Here is a 25,216-nt window from a genome sequence, read left to right on the forward strand (position 1 = left end):
ATAGAATTCAGGCCATCGTAGTGCAGGGGTACAAAGATGTTACTGTAACACGACGGTTTTGAGTTCGATCCCCACTCAAAAGAATGAATTAATATCCTATCCTATCCTATCCTATATCTTATAAAACAAAGTCGCTTTTCGTGTCTGCCTGTTGTTTCTAACTCTTCTTCTTCTAGCTGTGTCGAGTCAAGTTTCACTTATCCCTTACTCTCAGCATATAAATAAGTATATTAGTTACGTTGGCCATTTAATGTAGACCAAAACTGTCTCTTACTGTTTTTCATCTTAATGAGTACTTTAGAAGTTGTTACAATATCAAAAAATCCTTGCTGTGAAACCTTCCGCCGCGCCCGCCTGCCTTACACGCATCAGTGGTTCAGTGGTAGAATGCTCGGCTGCTACGCGGGCGGCCCGGGTTCGATTCCCGGCCGATGCATTCTATTTAATTTTCCTCACAGGCAGCCACGTAGTGCTTGCTTTTCATCAGGGCTTGCATCAGAATACCCTCTTCAGCATTAACCACAAGCTCGAAAAAAAACCCGCCTGCCTTTATAGCAACGAAAATTTAGATGCGTTTGCACGTATTGGATAATTGGAGTTGAATGTATTATTTAAGCGCGATATATTTAGTTTCATATTTTTTATAGTAGTTATTAGTAGCTTGGATGTTGTTTATAATTTCTTCCGTTTGAAAATAGTCATTTAACTATCTATAAATAGTCATTTAAATATATTTTAATAAGTACATTTAAGTAAGTAAGTACGTAGATTAGTAGCACAGATTTAACATTACGGCACCTACTAAAAAATCCTTGCTGTGTAAAACAATTCTCAAAATCCTTATTGAAACTACGAAAATGCGGGTTGCATTAGAGTTTAATTAATTTTCACATTATCTTAAGTGCTTTGCAAACGTACTTGATATGAATAATCCAGTAGTAAAGAGGAGTCGCTAGTTTATGAATATTTTCATTTCTTCGCTCTGATACCAAGGTAAAAGGTCGGCGTTATGGTGGCCTCTTAAAGCCAGGTTCTCTCTGCCTACCATTCTATGGCCGAGATACAGCATGAAGCTGGAACTGAAATAAAACATGCTACTAGTATGTTAGATTTTTTAAGCACGAGTTAACAAATAAAAAGTGAAGATTTAGGAAGATATGGAAGAAGATGCGAGTATAATTTTTTCTTTAACAATAAATGCGATAGTTGTAGATTCAATCCCACCCATTTTTATTTTTCTTTCGCCGATGTACCAGACAAAGCTAAAGCTAATTAGGCGACAAGTGTAAAACAAAGTGTTTTGACACGAAATTTCCTCCACGCACCTTGTGTTTGAGTAATAGTGCGAAGCGAAGGGCTCTCACAATTTTTGGCCATTTAAAAACACTGCGCAAAGTATCTTAATTTGAACGGAGTGACTTAACACTAGGTTCCCGGGGTCCCTTTGCCTACCATGCTACAGTGCAATGCATACAGTAGCATGGTACAGTGTAAAGCTAAAAAACATGTAGCCATGTAGCCAACCGGCTTTAGGAGAGAAAAAACGGGGTTATCTCGTCACGTCTTACAGCTGACGCAAACAAAGCAGCGGGCGCCGACTAGCCTTTCTTAAATTCACTTCACTATAACAAATAGTAAATTTAAAGCTAATTTAGCACAATTTAGTGTCAATTTCGCTTCACTTCGTAGGAGTTGCGTAGCGTCGTGAACAATACAATTTCCACTAATACCCAGTCTTAGGTTTAGATTTATAGTGTCAGAACAGTATCTGGCGCTTGTTACGACGATAAATTGTGATGTAAGCAACTACAGTTATACACTGACTTAAACTTAAAACCGAGATGCAACTGAGAATGTTTCCTTTGGAATAATTGCTTCGTTTTATATTATACTAGCTCTCCACACGCGGCTTCGCCAGCTTCTACTTATTTTTATATTATAGGCCAATTATACAAAATTTGTACATACATTTTAAAACATATTATTGGAACGAAGTTCCTTACGGCAGGCTTGGAAGGGATAGGGATTTCGCTGCGTGACCGAACTGAAAAAAATGTGATAGTAAAACCGTAAGAAAAATGCGTGGAATAAAACCGTTAAATGAGACGTGCGCAGGCGCGACAGTCGCATACACAGACGAGTAATGTATAATACCTTTCTCTTTCTCCCTCTTTCTTTTTTTAGTTGATAATTTGAATTACGATGTTTTTTTATTTTAAGTAATTTATTATTTCCTAAAATATTGAACTTCCTAAATACTTTCTTGTACTTAAATAAAAACTAATCAGCAAAATTTAAGAGAAAAATCAAGAAAACCTACATAAAATTGAGCACGACTTTTTTTGCAATTAGTGTCGATTCTACATTAGCCGAAGGAACTTCGTTCCTACCTGGTGTCCCACGACACCACACCATTATTTTATATTCTAATGTATAAGCTACTACTACTGTAGGCCACAGCCGCGCTTTGTCTTATTACATAAACTGGCAGCTAGAATATCTAATAAAGAATTCTATTATATCCAAAAGTCAGAATGTAACATTTCCTCTGTGTTGGTCCAAACACTTTGGTCCATGTCTCTCTGACCGCAGGTATCTTACACTAAAGCGGGGCTGGCAGGTAGCGCCGGCCGCAACACCGGACTCTGCAGCTTATATTATTATTACATGGACGGTTTCCAATAGGTGCGGGTTCTTATTCGTCTATCCTTAGTGTGACATATCGCTTTTTAAATGTGATACGTTTGTATTTGGATAAACAATGCGGTTGTAGGTTCGAAAGAGCGAATAATTAATTAATATATTATTTATTACTAGCGACCCTATTGCGGCTTCGCCCGCTTTTACTACTGGATTATTCATATAATGTATGTTTGCAAATCACTTAAGATAATGTGAAAATTAATTAAACCCTAATGCAACCCACATTTTCGTAGTTTCAATAAGGATTTTCCAATTGTTTTACACAGCAAGGATTTTTTAGTAGGTACCGTAATTTTAAATCTGTGCTACTAATCTTTTCAAGTACTTATTAAAATATATTTAAATTACTATTTTTAGATAGTTAAATGACATTAAATAATACATTCAACTCGAATTATCCAATACGTGCAAACGCATCTAAATCTTCATTGCTATAAAGGCAGGCGGGTTTTTTTTTTCGAGCTTGGGGTTAATGCTGAAGAGGGTATTCTGTCTCTGATGAAAAGCAAGCACTACGTGGCTGCCTCACAGGCAGCCACGTAGTGCTTGCTTAATAAAATTAAATAGAATGCATCGGCCGGGAATTGAACCCGGGCTGCCCGCGTGGCAGGCGAGCATTCTACTACTGAACCACCGATGCGTGTAAGGCAGGCGGGCGCGGCGGACTCGCTTGTATAAGCATAACGTCGCGAGGCGCGTTTCGCAGCAAGGATTTTTTGATATTATAACAACTTCTAAAGTACTTATTAAAATGAAAAACAGAAAAGACAGTTTTGATCTACATTAAATGGCCAACGTAACTAATATACTTATTTATATGCTGAGAGTAAGGGATAAGTGAAACTTGACTCGATACAGCTGATGTGTCAACGGCGTGATGTATCAATAATTAAATGCGTTTTTCTCTAAAACTATTCCCAATTTCGAAATAGTTTAAAAAGCAAATTTTATCTTCGTTTAACGTAGAAATTTAATAAAGTATTTTAAAGGATAAGGATTAATACCATTATGGAAAAATATCCCTCACAATAAAAAATATATTGAAATTACTATTTTTGGACAGAAATATGATCACTACACGTTATTCTTAAAAGATACGAATATGCCATCGCGGACTTTTTTATAGATCTTATTAAGAGGAACAATACTCCAGTACATTTTTTTCATGTAGTATTTACCATTAAAGCAGCGCATGCGCCAAAGTGTCTCAGCGGGTAGGACTTTATACACATTTATCGTATTTATGTTAATTTACATAAGAATGTACAAATAATAAACTATATATAAACCTTCCCTGAGAAATACTGGACCTAATGGTGAAAACCGCATCCAAATCCGTTGGGTGGTTTAGAAGAAGAAGAGTTAGAAAGTTCAGACAGACACAAAAAGCGACTTTGTTTTATAAGATATAGGATTATATTTAATTTATTTTCATTTCCCCACTTTGATAAATGAAGCTAGGCGTTGTGCTCCGCCAATCAACTCACAATATCTCGAAAATTTGGCCGAAAATGGGGAACGGAGTGCAACGGTGTTGGTACTAGTTTTCCTCTACCTACATTGCTATACGGCAAAAAAAATGCTTTATTATGTCTATATATTTTATACTTTTATATTATCTCCTTTGGAAAATTGAACATTTTTGGCAAGCCAATACTTTTAATTAAAAAAAATCAAACTAAAATACTATAAAACTTAGGCACTATTTAAAACAAACAGTGTAACAGAACTAACGAACCTAACTCACACGAAGCGGTCATTTCCCGTCACTAGAAATTTAACCAGTCGCTTTGTTTGGCCCACGATGTTCTTGCAAATTGGATATTCTTGATCACACTCAATTATGAATGCATGCGGTGCATTGGCAGGGAGACCGTAGAGTGTTTGTACTCTCTATAGTCTCTATCTATAGTTTATACAGCCTTGAGCTATGTGTTGTGCTCACTTGAAATGACATGGAACTGACATCTTAACTCGTCTAACCAAATACAAATATGCTTCTCATATACGAGAAAATCTACATAAATGTTTTATGTGTGATTAAATACAGGCATGGTATTTTCTTAATTTGGTTGTGCATTTCGGGTGTTTTTATCATTAAACAGAGAAAACCTATTATTAGGAATAAATAAATAATTTTGTGTTTTTTTTTTAAATATGGCACTTCATTAGTTATTTATGACCGATTAATATGATTTTTATACTCGTAACTACATTTATATTAATTATGCAAATAGCTTATGATACTTCCACTGACTTTCTTCTCAGTGTAAATTTCTTTTAATATATTTTTATACAAGTTTTTCTAACAGAAAAACAAGCCCAAAGAAAAAATAGCAATTATCGCAACACCTAGCAGTTAGCCAACAGAATGAAAACAAAATAAAAACAGAATAGTGAGAATACTCTGGAACTTCTCAATATTAAATCCAATAAAGAACACAAAAAGTGGTCCATTGCAGCATCCCATCCCAGGCAACGTCTATTCCAATCTCACCTTAACCAAATCGTTTTAAACGCTCAAGATAAAGACTGCGCGCAATTGACAATTGACCTGAGAGCAACTTATTGGTTTTTACTTCTGTACTTTTTTATTTTGCCTCAACACCCCGGATTCTTTGTCTCAAAGAATTTTGCATCCTTTTCCTTCTTCAGGCAAAAGAAAAGGATATAAATATACCATTTATCGCCGGGAAAGAAATTAAAGTCGCGCCAAATCGAACGGTTTTATCTACGTGTCGATAGCGGTCACAAATTATGTGCTTCCTTCTAATAAGGGCTGGTTTCTTTGTTGAGACAATTCTGTAGGGAATACCTGGGTTTATGATAATGCGACCAGTGGTGCCATCACCATTATGGAAAGATTGTAAATTTAACACTCAGTGCTCAGCAAGAGGAAAGCGTTCCCTTGCCTCGTTAGAAAAATCACAATGTTAAACTTTTTCCAGCAACTAGACTAAAGTGTCCTTTTTTTAACTTCACGCTGTATTCCGCGACTAAAAAGACTAATGTTAGGACACTCCATTCCCATTAAGACACTTCCGTTCCCCACTTTCAGCTAAATTTTTCTAGAACAGACATTTTGGGTTGAGTGCCGGGACTCAACTCTGTTCTTTGCGTTACTAGAACGAGGAAATAAAAAATATTTAATATTTCATTTTCGCCAACCCACAACCGTCGTGTTACAGTCACAAGTGCCCCTGCGCCTCGACATAAAGTAAAGAGCAGAAATTAAGTTTTTCAGGTGTCTCTATCAACTGCATTAAAGGTCTTCTTTTTACACATAAATACATACAAATGCAAACGGGAAAATGTTTTTACTGCAATATAACTTATAATACTTACTCAAAGTTTATATTTAACTATATATTAATAATAATTAATAATTATATACCTCATATTAACTACAACCTTGGAACATAAAACACTAACAACTTACCAAACTATATTCCGAAACTAATTGACGTATCAGCAAAATAACATATAATTGTATATTTAACCGCCTTTACCAGAAACTTTTGAAGAAGTTTGCTCAAGTCATTTGAAAAGTTAAATTAATTTCTGACGTTGATACAACGTTATATTCTTGGATTGACAAATCTATTTCGTGGCAGAAATTTTTATTTTCGCACCAAGAATATATAGATAAGAATCAATAAGTATAAAACTTCTTAAATTATGAATTTATAAATAAAGCTTACTTGGCTTTGTATATTATTATTAACGAGTGGTGCGGGTTGGAATCTCGGTCCGTAAAAAATATTCCAAATAATTATACGGACATCGAAAATGTTCTATTTGTCTCACATAACATAAAGACACTATTAGTGATTTTACATAGCAATGTGAAATCAAGATTTATCGTTGTCTATTAATCGTTGTTTTTTTGTCGAGGGAAGCGAATCGATAAATTGGTGAGAAAATTGAAATTGAAGCCTCCTTTTCTCTTATATTTTTTTTTGTTAAGAAAAATAGTGATTAATGAAAATAAATTTGTACAACGAAACCGTAGCTTAACTATCTTATCATTTCCAAAATTACAACTTAGATACCTAGATTTAAGGTTGATTTTCCTTCGCTACCCACCACTGTTTTAGCAAATAAATGAATTTCCACTCATTGACGATCAATCGACGCAACGTTATCTCTGTTTTGCCGTCTTATCTGAACGCGTTACAATGTCTATGGGATTTATGGGGGAAGTCCCGATAGCAGTAAGTCAGCCTCGACTCGTACTCGTGTGGAATAGAACTGTGTGCTTAGCAATTCTATTATTGTTCGCCTTCAGCTTCGCTTGATACAACCGAAACGGAGCACTGATTGAATTAAAATAAAAAATGGAATGCAACAAAAAAAATATTAAAAATTATTTTCACACAAAATTAAGTATAATGGTTTTACAATAACCTTAGTTTGAAGCTAAGGTTGTTATATATTTGTTTACTAACTCTATCAAATCTTTAGTCTACGACTGCCAATAAATAGCTGTTGTTCTGCACTTCCTCAATAAACTGTTTACAATCTTTTTCCATATAACAAGGTAGGCAGGGTAGGCAGGGTAGGCAGGGTAGGCAGAATATATTGTTTTTGCCATTAAGTTGTGTGAGGTCAATGGCGAAATTTATATCTTACCGTTAGAATAACTAATTTACAAAAGGTTCATTCTTTTTTTTAATAACGTGAACACATAATCAATAGTTCAATTCCCATTTGGAGGAATGAATTGTTTTCATTTCGTCGATATAATAAAAGCTAAAGTGCGCCGTAGAGTTCCGCCACTAAACAGGCAAATGTCTCGAAATTTATGCAGTGTGTGTCAGACGGAGAGTCTCCTTTTGATTCCCTCTCCTCAACAACAATACCAACCTCCATACAACATAACAACAATTCCATACATTATTTGAGAATTAATTATCGACCTTTTACGATTTCTCTGGCAACCACCACACAATGGTAATTAATTAGAAACACTAGATACATAATCTTATTACCGAGGAACCTTTCCGATGAAGATCCGGAGTGGGGTTTCTTATAGCGTAAAAAAATAATTTTCTTTTGTATAGTATTTTGATCTCTTACATCAAAGAATTGAACTTCTAATATTTTTTAAGAAGTGATGCTTCAGCGTGTAACCTATATGATGTAACAACTACCACCGATTGAGAAGAGAACGCAAAGTGAGAAATGTAAACTTACTTTTATAGTCACGCTCCAAAATGTTATAGAAAAAAACTCGACGATATAATTGTGCTAGATTCAAACAACACAGCGGCATCTGATGGACTGACGTGACGATTAGGCATTAAGTTGCACCACTCAACACACACTGTTCCACATTTAAGCGAAGAGGCCCTCTCTGCGTACCCTGCTAATGCGGGATAAATCGTGAAAATAATATATATATATATATATATATATATATATATATTAGATCGCTTCAAATCACACCACAAGCATTCACAAATTAATTTAGCACTCACTCGTCTTTGTCGCTGCACGCCGTTACAGAACAGCCATTCGTGTTAGTAATAAATTATTCGGAATTACGAAGATGCTGTTTTAAAATTTATGCCCCGAATGTAGCGAGAATTACAAAACATGTTTCATTCTATTCGAAATTTGGCGGAATTTTTGCCGCAACCGCAATATCGGCGAACTGTACTCGCTGCTGGAGCGACGTCTATTAAATTTTGTTAAAGAGTTCCTAAATTGCTACTAAATTTGGTCGACGTTAAACTGGTTTTACTCAGCAGATTAGGATCGGTTACGAATAACTGATGAATAAAAAAGAAAATATTTCTTGTTAAAGCTAAATTTTAAACGGTTTTTTTTAAGTGACCAAAGTAATGAGACTAAGATTTGTTTTTAGCTTCACGCTGTCTAGGGAATTTAAAAACCTAGTATAACCTAGTATTATGATACTCCGTTCCCATCCAGACACTTCTGTTCCCCATTTCCCACCGAAAGAGGCATTGCGTGTTTAGTGGCGTAAACCAACGACGAAGAAATTCTCTATTTTTTATAATTATTAGATGGTATGAGGTGGTTTTAATAGTCGTTAAAATAAAGAAAAAGTTGTGTTAAGCTGATACCAAAACTATTGCAGTAATCCAGAAAATTCTAAATAAACCCCCTCAAATAAAAAAAAAACACACACACCACAAAAAAATCTCTCGCATATTTAAAAAAATCCAAAACCACTTGTCATTCCAGAAGTACGTAGTTACTTATTTCATTAATCTTTTTACTAATGGAGAAAAACTCCATTTAGTTCTTAAGTTTTACGCCGTTTGCGAAGTTTGAAGAGAACGAAATGAAATTTGGCCGCCTTTTAATTACTTTACAACGCGATTGATGTCGAATGGAACCTGGTTAAGCGAGGAACGAGGTGCTGGCTCGGACGAAGCATTTTAATTATATAGTTCACTGAGTTGGTAAACTTCCATTTTAATTTTGTGGCTTTATTCAAAGTTTTTAGAGCTAAATTACTATCTATATATTTGTTACAGTTTCACGCTATCCTGCACAGGAGAGTAGTCAGAGAGAATTTAGTGTAACATTTAAAAATCTAGTATCTAGTGTCACATTTTGACAAGACACAAGACACGTTCTCCACTTTTACCAAAATTCAAAACATTACTTTCTATTGGGCCCCAAAACAGCATTTGATTAAAGGTGTCCTTCATTTCCAAAGATGGCGCTGCGTATAAATTATACGATCATCTATATTAATATTTATTTTTTTGGTTAGACGCGCCAATCTAAGGAAGCACTGGTTCGTATTTGAAAAATTGTTTTGCTATGTTGGATAGTCCATTTATCGTGAAGACCTAAGCTGGGCTGTATCTATTACATCTCGCTTATCATTTCCATATAACCCAATGTATTTGTGGGTCATACTTATTATATCATACCTATATCGTTATTTCCGTTGGACCACAGAAAAATCACAAGAATAAGCTTGTAGTAATAAAACTGCTCTAGATTTGTATAAAAGTTTATATAAATCACTCTCATCAAATCTTCAGTTGTTTATATACTAAAACTGGTCTTGTTTGCGGTTCGCTCCATCGATCAAAGAACATAATAAAATTAAGGCTTTCCAATTTAACTAAAGCCCCCAACTGATGGATGGCGCCCACAGTCGCCACCCACACGCTAAAACATTTTTATCACATACTAAAAATATGCTTTTACTTGGTCCGAGTTAGAGTATTTCAATCACAATTGATGTTTCAAAGTTTTAAGCATTGATTGTCTTAAATCTAAATAGTGAACATAGTCATATTCAATTGATGTCGCAACAAAATCGGTTCAACTAGTCCAAAATTCTGAGATAACAAAAATAAAAAAATATAGTGGAATTGATAACCTCCTGCTTTTACACAATTCGTTTAAAAAAGTAGCCTATATGTTGCTCCTAAACCCGGAAAGATTAATCCGGACAAACAAAAACTAACCAGATATTTTTTTTGTGTGTGTAAATAACTATTTGCACTTTAAAAAAAAGAAACTTTTTTTTCTTTTATTTGTATTGTAAGTCTTGATTCATATTTCTGGATCCACGATGTGATCTTTTCTTTTTAAAAATAACCTTTGTTAATGGAACCAACTCTATTGTTCCCAAATATGTTACAACAAATTCCACAAATCCAACAATTGAGAGAACTACAATAGAATGTAGTAGAATCCTTTGAACACACGACGAAGTAATACGTCAGATGAACATTGATACAAGCAAGTAAACAATTTAGCGGCGACACTATCTACAATCCCACTGCATCCTCAGACCTCGACTATCAGACATCAGACATAAGACGTGAGACACCTGGCGGCAGGCGTCCCGCCGCATTGTCTTGTTATCAATCTCATTCATTTGTTTAATCATTAACGGCTCACTTGATCACTGCTCCGACAAAGCACGTGTTAAATGGTTTCCACAAACTAAATTTTCCAACATTTCCAACTGCAAGCGATTTCATGGCTTTGTGCTTAGAAAATTAGACTTGGTTTTGCACTAATAGTAGTTTTGTATCGACAATACGGTAAAATTACATCATAACCTGGTAATATAGGAATATAGATTATATAAGTGTATCATAAATATCAGAATCGCTTGCGACGGAGGCTGTGGGCAAAAGACATAAAGGGTAGGTGTTACCGAAGCCAATATGAAGGTTTGACGAGGGTACGATATTAAAGTACTTATCCACGCCTTGATCTATTGATTTCCTCTAAAACATTCGATTATATTGTAAAATGAGAATGGTGGTGTACCATTGGGTAGATGGAGCTCTACTTGCCATAATATGGCATTGGACGTTCCGGTGATATGAAATTTTATATCGAATGAAAAAGACGAATAAAAATTATCGATTATTTTCTTTGTAAGTGTTGAACTTTAGGTTAGTTTCTCTGAATTAGTATAATAATGCAATGAAGTAAAGTTATACTTTTGATAATTTCATGAAAATATAATATCTACTTAGTATACATTATTTTAATTTGAATTTGCACGTTCATTTGTGTGTTTGAAGTGAAGAAATGAAAATATTTTATTGCCTCTGTAAGGATCGAACCCACACCCGTCACTTTTACAGCCACACGCTATTTCTTATAGGTAAATAGTTATATATAATATATTCGAATATAAAAAGGAAAACATTTAAACCTCAACCGATACCGTACAAGTACCGCAGCAATTCATTCGTCTTTGCGGAGTACAGGAGTATACGTTTAGTACTTGAAGTCGTCTCTAAATACAGTTCATTTTGCCTCTTGTAATATACTTGTGTGCTTAGAGTCAGGACAGGATATGTTTAATATATTTTATATCTATATAATTTTAGAAAATAGGTGTAAAATGTTTTTTGCCTAAAAACAATATCTTTTTTTTTAGCTTCACTCTGTAGGTATCCCGTATATCACAGGGTGGGCAATGGGACCTAGTGTTAAGATACTGCGTTCCCCATTAATATACATATTTTCATTTCCCCATAATACTTTTGTTTCCCACTTTCCACCGAATACCTGAGGCATTGCGTGTTATGTTGCAAAAAACAACACCGGGCTTTACTTCGTTACCAGAGCGACGAAAATGATAATATTAAATATTTTATTCCCCGAGGGGAAATCGAACCCACACCACACGCTTGTGCTACTGCACCACCACTGCCCCTAAATAGAAGTAAAAAAATAAAAAACAAATATATTGTCACATATGAAATCTATGCCTTATTTAAGAATACTCTAGCTACGAGTATTAATTTATTGCGGCGGTCCACGTCTCACTACTTCACATCCTCTTTCATCGTTACCATCTTAAGAAATAAACATACACGTTTATAACATTTTTTTATGTTTTTTATCTTTTGTATATTTTTCAGCTTCATGCTTTAGTTCAATGCGGCGTTCAGTTCCGCCACTCATTACGCAAAGTCTTTAAATTGAATTTAAGACTTCTTATTGCTAGCAGGATAGCCAGAGAGAAAGCACCGACAAACGCTACAAATTCTACATACTTCTTTCGCCTCGTCTACTGTCATCGACCTCTTCATACATACATGTCCTTCGGGGGTCATGCATTTTACCAAAAGTTTCTCCAGTTATACTGTGTTCATAAACGGCAACTGAGGTCCCCCCATACCCCCCTTCTTCACAATGTATCTAATTGTAAAATATTTTAAAAGGGCCATTCACGCTTACCTAAAAGTTAATTTAATAATAATTTCTTATCTAATAATGATATTTAGAAGTGGAATTGAAGATTCCTTTCTGCGATCAAAGGATCAAAAATAATTAAAAACGTGTATGACACGTGATACGAGTATATTCTAATTCTGACCGCAGATACAATGGGTTACATCGAAACAACTAACGTTATGTAATACGAGTATACTCTTTGGACGAGGAGGATCTCGTTAAATAGACTACCCAGCTCCCAAAATCTATTCATACGCTTGGGGTCTTTATTTTCTACCATGCATGTGTTTCCGCAATTTGCTTTGATAATATAGAATAATCTCTTTTCTAAAAATCCTAAATTGACCCAAAAATGCACTCATCTTTTAAAACAAAAGAACAACTAATCTAATCTACCCAACACTCCCATCCTATCCTGCCCTAGTGTGTATCAGTAAATAACCGTTTGATAAAACTCCATGCATTCAAAGCTATCAGTGTATCGTAGCGTGTGAGGCTCTCAGAGAGGAGCGTGCACGGTGCATAGTGCACTGCAGTGCCATCTCATCTGCATCTGCTGGGAAAATGACATTTCCAATCACCGCTTTTTCATCTGCCAACAAAGCGGTCTTTGAGAGACCATCGAAGCCCTCAGATTAGATTAGTCGTAGAAGAAACTGTTTGTTAAAAACTACGAACGAAAATAAATAATAGTATCACGATGTTAAGTCTTCACACTACATATCCTGTGCCTGTAGCAGTCATAAGATACGTAGTGTGAAGACACTACGTTCACCATTTGAAGAATTGCTGCGTAATTTTTGAGAAATTTGCGTGTGGAGTGGCGGAATGCGGCACTTTGTCACCAAAACGGAAAAACTCGTAGCCGTCGCGATTATGGTCAGGAACAGTTGGTTTAGTGCCTACTAAGAAATTATTGTGAAAATATTTGCTGATAAAAAATGCTTTTATGAAATAAAAAACATTTTTCAAAATCCGTTCATGTAATTTTGTCTAAACATTTACTTAACTAAACTTAATATATAATTCAAAATGTAAGCCATCATGCCACCTCCCCAACTTGTAGCTGTTCGTTGGCTTCACAGCTCCACTCCCTGCAGAGACAATAGACGAATTTCTCGGATGAGAGCCGCTCCAAAGAATCGCACTGTTATAATGATTGTCTGCCGATAAAAAACTTTGTGTTGCTTTGTTAAGCAAACTCTTTATTGAGAGGTGGATTGAAATTCATACACGATTTTACATACTTTTGTATCCATGCGTTATGCTAATAGTTGTCGGTTCAAGAATATACAAGTATATCTATGGATATATATAAGAAGAGGCCAGGAGAGGTGTCGGCGCGGGGGCTCCAGCATGCATATGCATGGTATCATAGAGATATGTTATTTACTTATTATAAAATGAGTATCTACTACAATGGTAATAATGAATTGTAAAAATGAATTTATATTTTACCATTAGATGCCGAGCTGGCGCCGTGGGACGTGGAGACGTGGTGGTGGAGTATATTTGAGTCGTTTTTATTTTACTGCTCTGGTAAACAAAGCGCAACTTTGAGTCCCGTTACTCAACACGCAATGTCTCAAACATCGGTCGGGAAATCGGGAGTAGAGTCTTAACACCAAATTCCTTCTGCTATGCGTTAAATATAAAAATTTAATTTAACAATGAACCTAAAATTTACATAGAGTTTCGTAAAAACTTACAAAACGCGTCTCCGCGAAGAAGCAACGGTAGTCGGGAACTCTCCACGACAACAATACAATTTCACACACGAGATCGCACCAAAGGACCAATTTGGAGCAAATTTCAGCCTTCCTTAAACTGTTTATCAGCAGCCTGTTTTGATTCGATTATTTCTTGCTCGGGAATAACTTTGTTCAAATTTTATCAAAGAGAAAAGCCAAATTTCAAGAACATTTAACTTGGTCTAATTTTTATTTTTAATTTTCTTTTATTTATTGTATACATATTGTGTGCTGTTCTTTTTATCAGCTTCACGCTGTATCCCGCTCACAGCAGGGTAGGCAGAGGGAATCGAATGTTAGGACACCTCGTTCTCCATTTTCCGCTGAATTCTGTAGGCATTGCGGTTTGCGTGTTGAGTGGCGGAACTCAACACCTGCCTGCTGTGCCTCGACACCAGAGCAAAGAAATATAAATATAAGTTTAAATAAATATTTTATTTCCTCGAGATTTAATATAATTTTAAGACCAATCTATCTTCTTTCGACGGCGAAGAAATACAAATATTTAATTGCCCCGAACGAGAATCGAGCCCATAACTATCGCTTTCACACAACGACCTCAAATCCAATGAGTACATAGAATCCTATTTGATACACAAACCTTGATAAAGAACACAAGGCAGCTCCATACAAAAGGAAGTAAAACGACAAGCCCAGAGCATAAAACACAGAAGGCATAATTCACTGTCATTACTCACAGTTTTACGTTTCAACGGAGTACCAACTCTACTTACCTACCTATAGTACAGTCTAACAGTCGTGGTCGCCCTGGACTTAACTGAAGATGGATTGGATTGGATAGAGTTGAGATAATTTTTTTTCTTTATAAGAATTATTTTGAATATTGCAACAATATCCAAACGTTTAAAAAACAGGACGGCCACAACTCGACGACCGTACTGTAATTTGGTACCGTTTAATTTGGTAGTTACAACTTCTGGCTGAGTGCGCGACGGTTGTGGATTCGACTCGCATTCGGGGGAACGAATGATTCATTTATTTTCAAATCCACGTCCTATTAGACGAAGTGCAACGTTGAGTTTTTGCGGAATTTTAGGGAAAGTAGAGAGCAGTGGTTTAACACGATATAGTACTTTTTTATTATTTATATAACAGAAATAATCCAAGTTTTACATACATACATTTACTAATAAAAGAAGGCATCGAAACACAACTAATGTAAACCGGTTTTAGTAATTATTTTTTCAAACTCTTCGCTTCTCGACATAAAGCCACAAAAACATTTTTAAATGAAATCTTATCTTTTGTAACAAAGCATTTAACGATAAAAATAAATTATTGATAACAAATTTGTTTTAATTGTTTTTCAACTTCACATAGTTTCCCGCACATAGGATCGTAGGCAGAGAGAACTTGGGAACACAGTGTTACGATACTCCGTTCTCATAGAAACACTTCCGTTACCTGCTGTTTAGACTGTTTATTTTGAAAAACAATAAAACATACTTTGTGAAATTTTTAAAATGAAGTAAAAAATGTATGTAAATAGAAATATTACAAAAAATATATAAAATGTACAAATTATAAATACTTTTATATAATTATAAGCTATAAAAAGAATCGACGAGGATGGGATTCGAACCCACGCGTGCAGAGCACATTGGATTAGCAGTCCAACGCCTTAACCACTCGGCCACCTCGTCCCGTGCTCGAGGTGCTCAATTATAAAAGTACATTCTAAAAACTATATAGATAAATATATTGATATATGATATTCTATTGAAATTAAGACGATAGTTATGAATTCGATTCCGATCAATAAAATATTTATATTTACATTCTTGATTGACTAACTTGTAACGCTTTAGTAGCGTATTGATATTATAAACGTGAAAATTTCTGAGGATGAATGTTTGTTTAACGCAAAAATTACTGAACGGATTTAGATGAAACCTTACACTATTATAGCTTGTGTATCAGAATAGCACATAAGCTACACAGGTAGAGTAATACAATAACATCAACTAACATTTGTTTTTTAGTAAACATTAAATATTATTAATTTAATATAATTATATTAAAATAGCAATACTATTCCGGTCTTTTGGTGATGATGCTGAAAAAAATATGAACTATATGAACCATCGATACTTAAAAAAATTAAAAGAATTTGAACTCGTGTACTCGTGTTAGCTATGTTCAGTTGAACACCTGGTGACAGAGCCACGATGGTATTAAATACTGTACACATTTAAAGTTAATTCTGAGTTCAAATGTATTATTAACGAATAGATTTAGAGTAAATCGCGAATTTAATTATTTAATTACAAACTGTTTGTTGTCTGATGTTATAATGTAAATGTATGTCGTATATATGTTAATAGTAGTCGTATATATGGTACGTGTGTGAACAATGTAACAAATGCATAGATAAATTTAGAAACAAGAATTAATTTACTGAAAGAATTGACTTTTTTTTAAACTTGAGAACTGAGTGTCACTATATTCTCCATTTCACGTTCACTATATGCGGGAGATGGTTTTTGCTTCACGGTTTATCACTAGCAATATAACCAAATTTAAAAAATAAATGCTTGGTCATTTCGAGAGCGTCTAGTCATCATAATTGGTTAATTGGCCAATAAATATATCTAATAACATAAAAAAGTAGTTAGTTTTATGGACATTTCTACACGAGATAGGGTTTTACGGTTTATAATCTTATCCCGAGACCCGAAACTATTAAAGAGTTAATTTGGCTTCCCTTAATTAATTCCCTTAATAGGTATATAAAAATAAGGTAAATACCCATTGTTGAATATGTAAACGAATAATTATACAAATATTGAAATGTTTGAATGTAATCCATTTAATTAAAATGAAAAAAAAAATTAAAATCTAGTTAAAAATATTTATAATTCTAATATTATGATCTAGATGTTTCTGGACTACGGCGGTCTCGGAGTTGTCTTAGTTTTCTAAATTAAAATTACTGGCGATAACAGGTTTACAACAAGATTCTCTCTGATTACAAAATTATTATAAGAGACGTCTAAATATAAACAAACAAATGTATAAACAAAGATTTTTTTTCTTATACATTAAAATTGTATTTACTGAAAACTAAAACTTATTTGCTCTAGCAACATCCGTCGCATAACGACCACTGAAAAGGGTCCACTCAAACATAATGTACGCGTAGTGAGTGCCCCAAAACAAATCCAAGGTGGCCACTTATAAAACACTGAGCTTCCACCGAAGGTCAAACCTTTGGGTACCGAGTCCCGGACGAAATGTAAGGACAAATCCCCATATTACTGTTATTACTATCCCGGAAAGGGACAAGAGTTAATATCCTCGCTTTCTTAGAGGTTGCTACGCGTTATAGGGTGTAAGTTATGTACTTACATATTTTGTCTTGTAACTATTGCTTAATGCTGAAGTGTTATTGTTGAAGGGAACTATTTTAATGTAAAATGGCAGCTGAAACATAATTAAAGGGAAAGTCCACGTGCAGTATTTGTCGTATTGAAAATATATAAGAATTTAAAATGTAGCTCGATTTACAATTTTATTACTAGTTACCAAAATTGCTGGTTCAATTTAAACTATTTTCTTATAAATATTTTCCGCCATAATTCCCTCTTTTGGCTTCATTTAAGATTCGATAAAAATTATATTCTTAAAGGAATCACTTTAATATTTGTATAAAATAATTTTGTAATATTGATTTTAATTGATTATTCCGAATTCCACATGAACACATATCTTAAAATTAAATTTTAAAAAATCTTTTGCAACATATATCTCGAAAAGAAACGAATAACATGGAATTTGAACATTTTATGACGTACCAACATATGAGTGCATAGCTGCGATGCCAAATATGCAGGAAAGCTGGACGCAGGCACGCCGCAACCATCCAACTATCCGCGCCGACCTGCTCCGAGCCACGTCTGCTATGCTCGCAGGAAATGTCGGTGGAGGACGTGCCCGGATACCGGGAACCGGGTACAATGTACATACGCCTCTCCAAATCTAACTTTATAGCTTATTGAATTTATATGAAAGGTTTTGTTTGCAGACACTGTGAGAGGCTAGTCGTAACGAGTGTACGTCTGTAGGTTCCAAACTCACTCAAGGAAATGAAATATTTCATGAACCGGGGACTTGACGAGCGAAGTGACCAGGGGTCGAAGCTCCTCGTGCTTATTATAATATACAACTTGACAGTAGATTAGAAAAAAAAAATATAATATTTAAAATTTATATTTATTGTGATAAAAACAACAACATTTAAACTTTACAACGATCATTATATGAATTGTGTAGACTATTTCTTCGCAGCTAATTTCTTTCTGAGAGACTCCGGCATCTCGGCGGGGGGAGGTCGAGGCATTAGGGTGTACACTTTAAAGGCATCGTAGATGAACCATTGCAGACCTGTCAAGGTGCCTATCATGATGATACGAGCCACGAGACCGCGCCAGATCCCGAGCATGCCGACTTCAGATATAATACCGCCGATTGAAGCGCTCGGATCCTTATTGAGCTTCGACACGATGGTGTCGGAGGGGTGCGACACGATCGCGCAGAGCACGCCCGCGATGTAGCCCGCCGCGAACGTTACTATCAATTGTTCTCCCTTAGTGCACTGATCTCTTGGCTTAGGGACCACGTTAGCGTACAAATATTCCACAGTTTTCTCGAAAGATGTAAACTTCATCATAGTGTAAGGCACCTGCCGACCCCACAGCGGTGTTATACCCTTGTAAAACACGCCGAACCCTTCAGTGGACATCATGTGCGGCATCGCCTTCCTCAACTGCGATGTGTAACCTGGCGTGGTCTGCATCCTAACTTTGGCGGCCTCAAAGGGCGCTAGAAATATATCTGCCACGAACTCCGCCGAGGCCGCCGCGGCCAAGTATAAGTACGTTCTATACAAAAATGCACTTTCCTCATCAACGAGGGTGCTATATTTATATTTAAAATATTCGTAGCCGGCAAATTTGGCTGACCCTTGAAAAGTGTAACCTATAAACGTGGGCGCCCAGCCTTTCACTATGTTACTGACTCCTCCTTCACTCAAGGAGATCGAGAAGCCTTTAAATATGGACTTGTACTTAGCGGGGTCGACCTGGAGCCGACACTTGACCAGGTCAAGGGGCGTGAGCAGTGTGTGCGTGCTGCCGCACGCGACGGCGCCGCCCGCTGCGCACAGCATGAAGAACTTGTTGCTGAACATCTCACATGAAAACTCCTCCTGACCTTTTTTCGCCATTGTTTCTTTTTACCGACCACTTTTTAACCTTTTATATAATTAAATTATTTATAGTTTTATTATGAGATATTCAAAAAAGAAAACCTTTGGAAAGAAGAAAGAAGGAAGCCATTGTGTTTTCGAAAAAGCAGATAAGTCAACACGACATGACAGATGACAGCGCGTTGATAGAATCGAAAATATTTTTTTATTTAAATATGATGAGCGGTGGTGTCTTTGAAAGTAAGTTGTATACGATGCGAGAATTACTTGTTTCATCTCAATCATGGACCTTAACTTTAAAATATATGTAGTTTTTATAGCTTCACGTTCGACACCCCGGTTCTCATTTTTGGCCGAATTCTTGAGGCATTGCATGTTGAGTGGCGGAACTTTGCCTTGTTGCCTGAGCGAAGAGATGAAAATAATAAAGCTACAGGTTACTTCCATTTTTTTTTCATTACATTATACAAAAGATACAATACATTATATTCCAATACTGAGTCCATAACATTGATAAGAAAAATATTTAGGATATAGTACTCTGTATTAAGCATAAAACAGCAAAAAGAGAAGATAAATAAACAAAATATTGTTTTAAAAATTTGTTTATTTGTTTAAATTAAAAATTCAACTTACGATCTAAGTTAAAACATTGTTATATAACGAACAATATATCGAATATCAATCCTCGTATGCACATATTTACAAAATAAAACAAAATCTATTGCGAAACACCAAATCGCTGTCGTTGGAGATATAAAATAAATAATTTTTAAATAAACATTATTTCGAGACTTAATTCTATACACTGGCACTAAAAATGGCGATATTATATTAAAAAAAAAGTGAAAACATCGATTAAAGTCGAGAGAAATATAAAAATCGATTATCGTAATCGGAAGATCGTCACTTAGCTAACAACATCGATTATATTAACAAAGGAACAGCTATAGGTTAAAACTTTTTAATATAAAGTAAAAGTGTAGCCGTATTATAAATATATTAAAGTTATTAGAATCGTATATAATAATAAAAATTAATTATTATTAGCATGTTGTTAGTTAAGTTCGTAATATCTACACTATGTATTATGCATCCATCTCACACAATTAATACTGTCTTCGAATCGAATGACGATTCGATATCTATTCGAATATGCGACTATTAAGAAAATCGATATTAACTTGCCGATATATGTCAATTATGTGCAAATTATATGGTTTAATTAGGAGTATGTGATGAAAATTAAACTTACAACAGTGAAATTGTAGTTATACTTTCAAATGAACCATTGAGACATTAATAAAAATCGAAACTCCACTGTTTTAATGTTATTCGTATTTTTTAAAATTACATATAAAAAAAGGAATTGTCGGTCTTCGTATCGCATACTCATTAGAAACCACCTCATCGTTATAAGCCATTGAACACTGTAATGAGACAAAGCGTCTCTCAAATACATATATTTATAACATAAAAATATTAATATGGCAGTGCGTCGCGAATTAACTCGAATTTAATATGGCAGTGATGTGAATAGAGCGAAATAGTAAAAAAACATCGATTTTATGTTTTTTTCGAAACATCCAAATTTGATCGATTAATCTGAATATCGCTATGTATATGGCGTTATAAAATTTACGTATTATTGACCTTACCAGCTAGTTATTTTAAATTATATCAAAAAATACAATTTATATTTTAAGCGGAACATATTTAGAATAATATTTAAACATAACATAAAAAATACAGTTTGTCTTTATTGTTTCATTAAAATTAAAATATATTTATATAACACCATATACATAATATATACCAATCATACAACAGTCGCAGCCGTGAGTTAAAAAAAAATAATTAAAAAAAACACAACGTCATCGCTCACTCACACGTCAGTCGCGCGTGGACCGCGCAGGGACACGCACATGCGGCGCCACGCGCACCGACACGTACAGACGGAGCGGGGGCGGCGCGTCGACGGCGTGGCGACGACTACGGGCCGAACCGGGGGTCACTACCCGCGCCTCTAACTCTAACTGCTTCTCAAGTGTTTCATCTTTCCGTAGATGTCTCCTCAGTCGCAGCGCCCACGTGCCGTCGCGCCGCGAGAGCACGAAGTCCCCGGCGGGGTCGCCGTACGCTACCCTATAGTGAGCGCGGCCGGTGTCCGAAGCGGGTAGTAGGCGCAGTAGCGGCGCCCGTCCCCAGGTTTGTTTTGGTGTTGCAGTTACTACTATAAGTTCTGCTTCCGGTTCTAGGAGTGAGCGCCGTCCTGGATAATATACACATTTAATTTTTTTTAGACTTGCAACGAATACTCCGTGATCGGCCTATTTGGATGATTTTATCGTATGTAGTGGCACATTGAATACCTACTGAGGTAATATACTTTATTGCAGTGAGACAATTGAAGAAGTCAAACACATCGGTAATACAAATGTGTTGCAAAAAAGGTATTGCATGTAAATATATGTTACAACATTATTAACTATCTCAGAATTAAAGTAATCACTGTTACAATCATCTTTTATATTACAAAATGTAACGATTTTCTATGTATTTACATTATTCTCCTCATAAAAGTTTAGAACATTTTTTTCTAACCTTCAAGATCAAAGTTTTTTGTGTCAAATACTTTTGCCTATTTGGCATTTTGGCCTGATCGGTGCTAAGCGCACAAATATTGTGCTATAAAATACTTACTTCTGCTACGTCTTCTGCGTTTTCTGACTATTGTGGTTCCGTTCGCATAAATTATACCTTCTTCGGGAGTTCTTCGTCGACGTCCGTTTATCTGAAAATTTTTTTTGTAAGGAAAATAAATAAAAACAACAGTTATATTTTTACTACAATGATTAGCACAGATAGAAAATAGGGGCAAGGACAGAATATTAAACGTCACAAAAAATATCAATGAAGCAGTTATGTTACTGTAGTGATAATGCCTTATCCTTAGCTCCTTCCTAAAAACATACATATTTAAAAAATATAAGCATAAATGTAAATAATCTAATTTTCTATTTAATTATAACAAAAACCAAACTGATATTACCTTGCAACTGAAGCATCCTTCAGTTGAAATAAGATCTGTGCCCCCAAGACGGTACTGGTCCTGCAGCGGGAAGACGGGCGCGGCGCCGATGTCGTCGGGAGCAAGCGCGCCGTCCAGTGCCGTGAGGCAGTGGCCCGCGCCCACCAGCTGGTAGCCGGCGGGGCACCCACACTGGTAGCTGTCGCCGGCCGCCTGGCATCCAAACAGGCAACTGGCCGACGCGCAGCCGCCCGCCAGCTGCAGGCACACGGCGTGCGCCGCGTCCCAGCCGTAGCCGGCGGGGCAGCCGCAGCGGTAGGCGCCGCCCAGCGGGAAGCACGGCGCGGCACCGCAGGGCGCGGGCGCGCAGGCGTCAGTCGGTGTGCAGCCACCGTCGGGGGCGCGCGCGCTTCCGGGCGGGCATTCGCAGCGGTAGCCGCCCGCGCGGTTACGGCAGGGCGTCTGGCAGAGCCCGTCGGCGCACTCGTCGCGGTCGAGGCAGCGCGTGGAGGAAAGGTCGAGGCGGAACCCGCGGGGACACACGCAGCGGTAGGAACCGAGCAAGTTGACGCACTTGCCGGGCGGCGGACACAGACCCTCTTCATGGCACTCGTTGATATCTGCATAAATTGTACGGTTAATATGAGCCAGCAAAATAATACGTTTTCAAAACACACACAGTGTAACGTCTCGTTGTGAATGCGATACTTTCAGGTTCGATTTGCACTCGGGAGTAATTAAATATAATTATGTTTTTTATTTCCTCTTCATAGTAAAAAGACGAAGCGCGTTATTCTGGTAATCAGAATAATTTGAGCTGGAAAGTGGGGAGATCTATGTTCCGTCAACATAAAGTTCCTATCAGACTAATCAAATAAAAAAACCATATGTCCACTCACCAACACAAGCATCACCGCGTTTCTCATAGCCTTCATTGCAATCACATTCAAAAGACCCCTCCGTGTTGGTGCAGGTTTGCTGGCAGGTGTGCGTCCCGCGCGAGCACTCGTCCACATCGCGGCAGTTGGCGCCGTCCTCGTCGAGCTCGTAGCCGACACGGCAGATGCACTGGTAGGAGCCGTCCGTGTTGCGGCACAGCTGGTCGCAGGGTCCGGGCCGTGCGAGGCACTCGTCCACGTCGAGGCACACGTCGCCCGCCGCCTTGTAGCCGCGGCCGCATACGCAGCGGAAGCTACATCATATCATTTTAGTCATTCAATTCCCTATAATTTTTTTTATTCCTACTAATTTTAATTATTTGTTGCAATGTGACAAGTGAGAGTAAAAATAATAAACTAACTATATAGAAATTATTCCTGTAACAAATGAGTTTCTTATAATATTAATTAAAACAGTAAAAGTAAATGAGAACAGATGTAATTCTCAAAATAAAATATAATTATAGTGTAAAAAATGTTATAGATATCATGTAAGAGAGATAAAAAGATATGTATATATGTCGGCGTTGGTAATAATTTATTGAAATGTTGAGAATAAATTCATAATTAATCAATTAATTTGGCCGACATGGTCGGAGGTTCTACTGGTTTTTTAATATCTATTACGCCTTTTTCGCCAACATATATGTACACATGTGATTTAAAAATTTTAATAGTCATAGCAGCCTTAAAGTTATCTGTAGATAATTTACAGATTTGATTTTAAAACTTTTGATTATTATCTTTGCAAATGAACCATAAAAATTCAAAATGCCCAACTTAAAAGTAGCCAAGACATAATGTGCTCAAATACTAACCTCCCAATAGTATTAACACATCGTCCAGGCGCACAGAGCTCCGGCATGGCGGCACATTCATCCACATCACCATATATATCTGGTAGCAGACTTGAATCCCCGCCACCTATCATACCCCCGCCTATACTGCCCCCGCCTATACCGCCACCAGGTATGAGTGGAGAACGAACGCATAGTTGTATACGTTCAGGACTTCCTGGCGCGGGACATAGTTCACATTCAGGTCCCCAAGCGACGCCCAGTGTACAACAACATTGAGCTCTGAAAAGTTCATTTATTTATGGGTCAACTACCTAAAATTTAATGGATATAATAATAGTATAGTTATGTATAGTATTTGGAGTTTTATTTGGTTTACGTTATATCTCTTGAGGCCAGTTGTGGCGCAGGGTCACTAAGTATGACTGTAAACGCGACTGGTTGTAGGTTCGATCCCCGCTCGAGGAAATTAAATATTTATTTAAATTTACAGTTACATTTTTTCGGTGACGAACTCCAACATTCAGTACGCAATGCCTTTTTTCTTTTTACCATAGATTACATGCTATCTACACGTGCTGTTTATAATTGTGAAAATGTATTTTCTTATTTCATGCCTTATGATTGAGAGAACTTGAAACTTGAAACGGAACTCAACCAATTATGTTATGCCAAAAAGAAGATAATTAATTCATTTAAAGTGATTGAACTAAATGACATTGACAAAATGATCATTTTAATTTCATACTTTCTCGAAACGCCATATTCCAAGAATTTAATTCAATTCATACTTAACAAAAACAATATATAAATGTATCGTACTTGGTGAGTTGCGTGGGCGGCGCGGGCGTACTGGCGGGCGCGCGCGGCCACGGCTCCGGCACGCACTGGCCCGCCACCAGCGAGCGGTGGCACTGCCCCGTGCGACGGTCTGCAATTATACAATACATACTATATGCATTTCACACTATTTTCCGTATAGCGAGGTAGCAGAAGGAACGTAGTATTAAGAGACACTCTGTTCCCTAAGAACTCCTGCATTTCTAAAACATAATGTGTTATATAGC

General features: G+C 36.4%; 1 protein-coding gene, 2 non-coding genes and 1 pseudogene across 4 annotated transcripts in view; 1 reads left to right on the forward strand and 3 right to left on the reverse strand.

The window, feature by feature from the left end:
- Positions 1–365: 365 nt before the first annotated feature.
- TRNAS-GCU (transfer RNA serine (anticodon GCU)) lies at positions 366–436 on the forward strand. Its single transcript has one exon. It is a non-coding gene; the product is annotated as a tRNA-Ser (tRNA).
- Positions 437–15,738: 15,302 nt separating this feature from the next.
- TRNAS-GCU (transfer RNA serine (anticodon GCU)) lies at positions 15,739–15,820 on the reverse strand. Its single transcript has one exon. It is a non-coding gene; the product is annotated as a tRNA-Ser (tRNA).
- A 2,622-nt stretch (positions 15,821–18,442) lies between these two features.
- LOC146539329 (solute carrier family 25 member 3 pseudogene) lies at positions 18,443–19,800 on the reverse strand (annotated as a pseudogene).
- Positions 19,801–19,972: 172 nt separating this feature from the next.
- Positions 19,973–25,216, reverse strand: part of LOC146539330 (fibrillin-1-like) — a 48,882-nt gene continuing 43,638 nt past the window's right edge. For both annotated transcript variants that reach the window (XM_085208089.1, XM_085208088.1), the window contains exons 42-47: positions 24,972–25,080; positions 24,171–24,431; positions 23,314–23,606; positions 22,436–23,034; positions 22,087–22,177; positions 19,973–21,655 (exon numbers count right to left, since the gene is read on the reverse strand). In XM_085208089.1, the coding sequence (XP_085064215.1) occupies positions 21,276–21,655; positions 22,087–22,177; positions 22,436–23,034; positions 23,314–23,606; positions 24,171–24,431; positions 24,972–25,080 (1,733 nt within the window). In that variant the 3' untranslated portion in view covers positions 19,973–21,275. The remainder of the gene's footprint in view (positions 21,656–22,086; positions 22,178–22,435; positions 23,035–23,313; positions 23,607–24,170; positions 24,432–24,971; positions 25,081–25,216) is intronic.

The sequence above is a fragment of the Heliconius melpomene genome, chromosome 4 (genome assembly GCF_056956725.1).
Source record: "Heliconius melpomene rosina isolate 202511_hmr_F chromosome 4, ASM5695672v1, whole genome shotgun sequence".
Lineage (NCBI taxonomy): Eukaryota > Metazoa > Arthropoda > Insecta > Lepidoptera > Nymphalidae > Heliconius > Heliconius melpomene.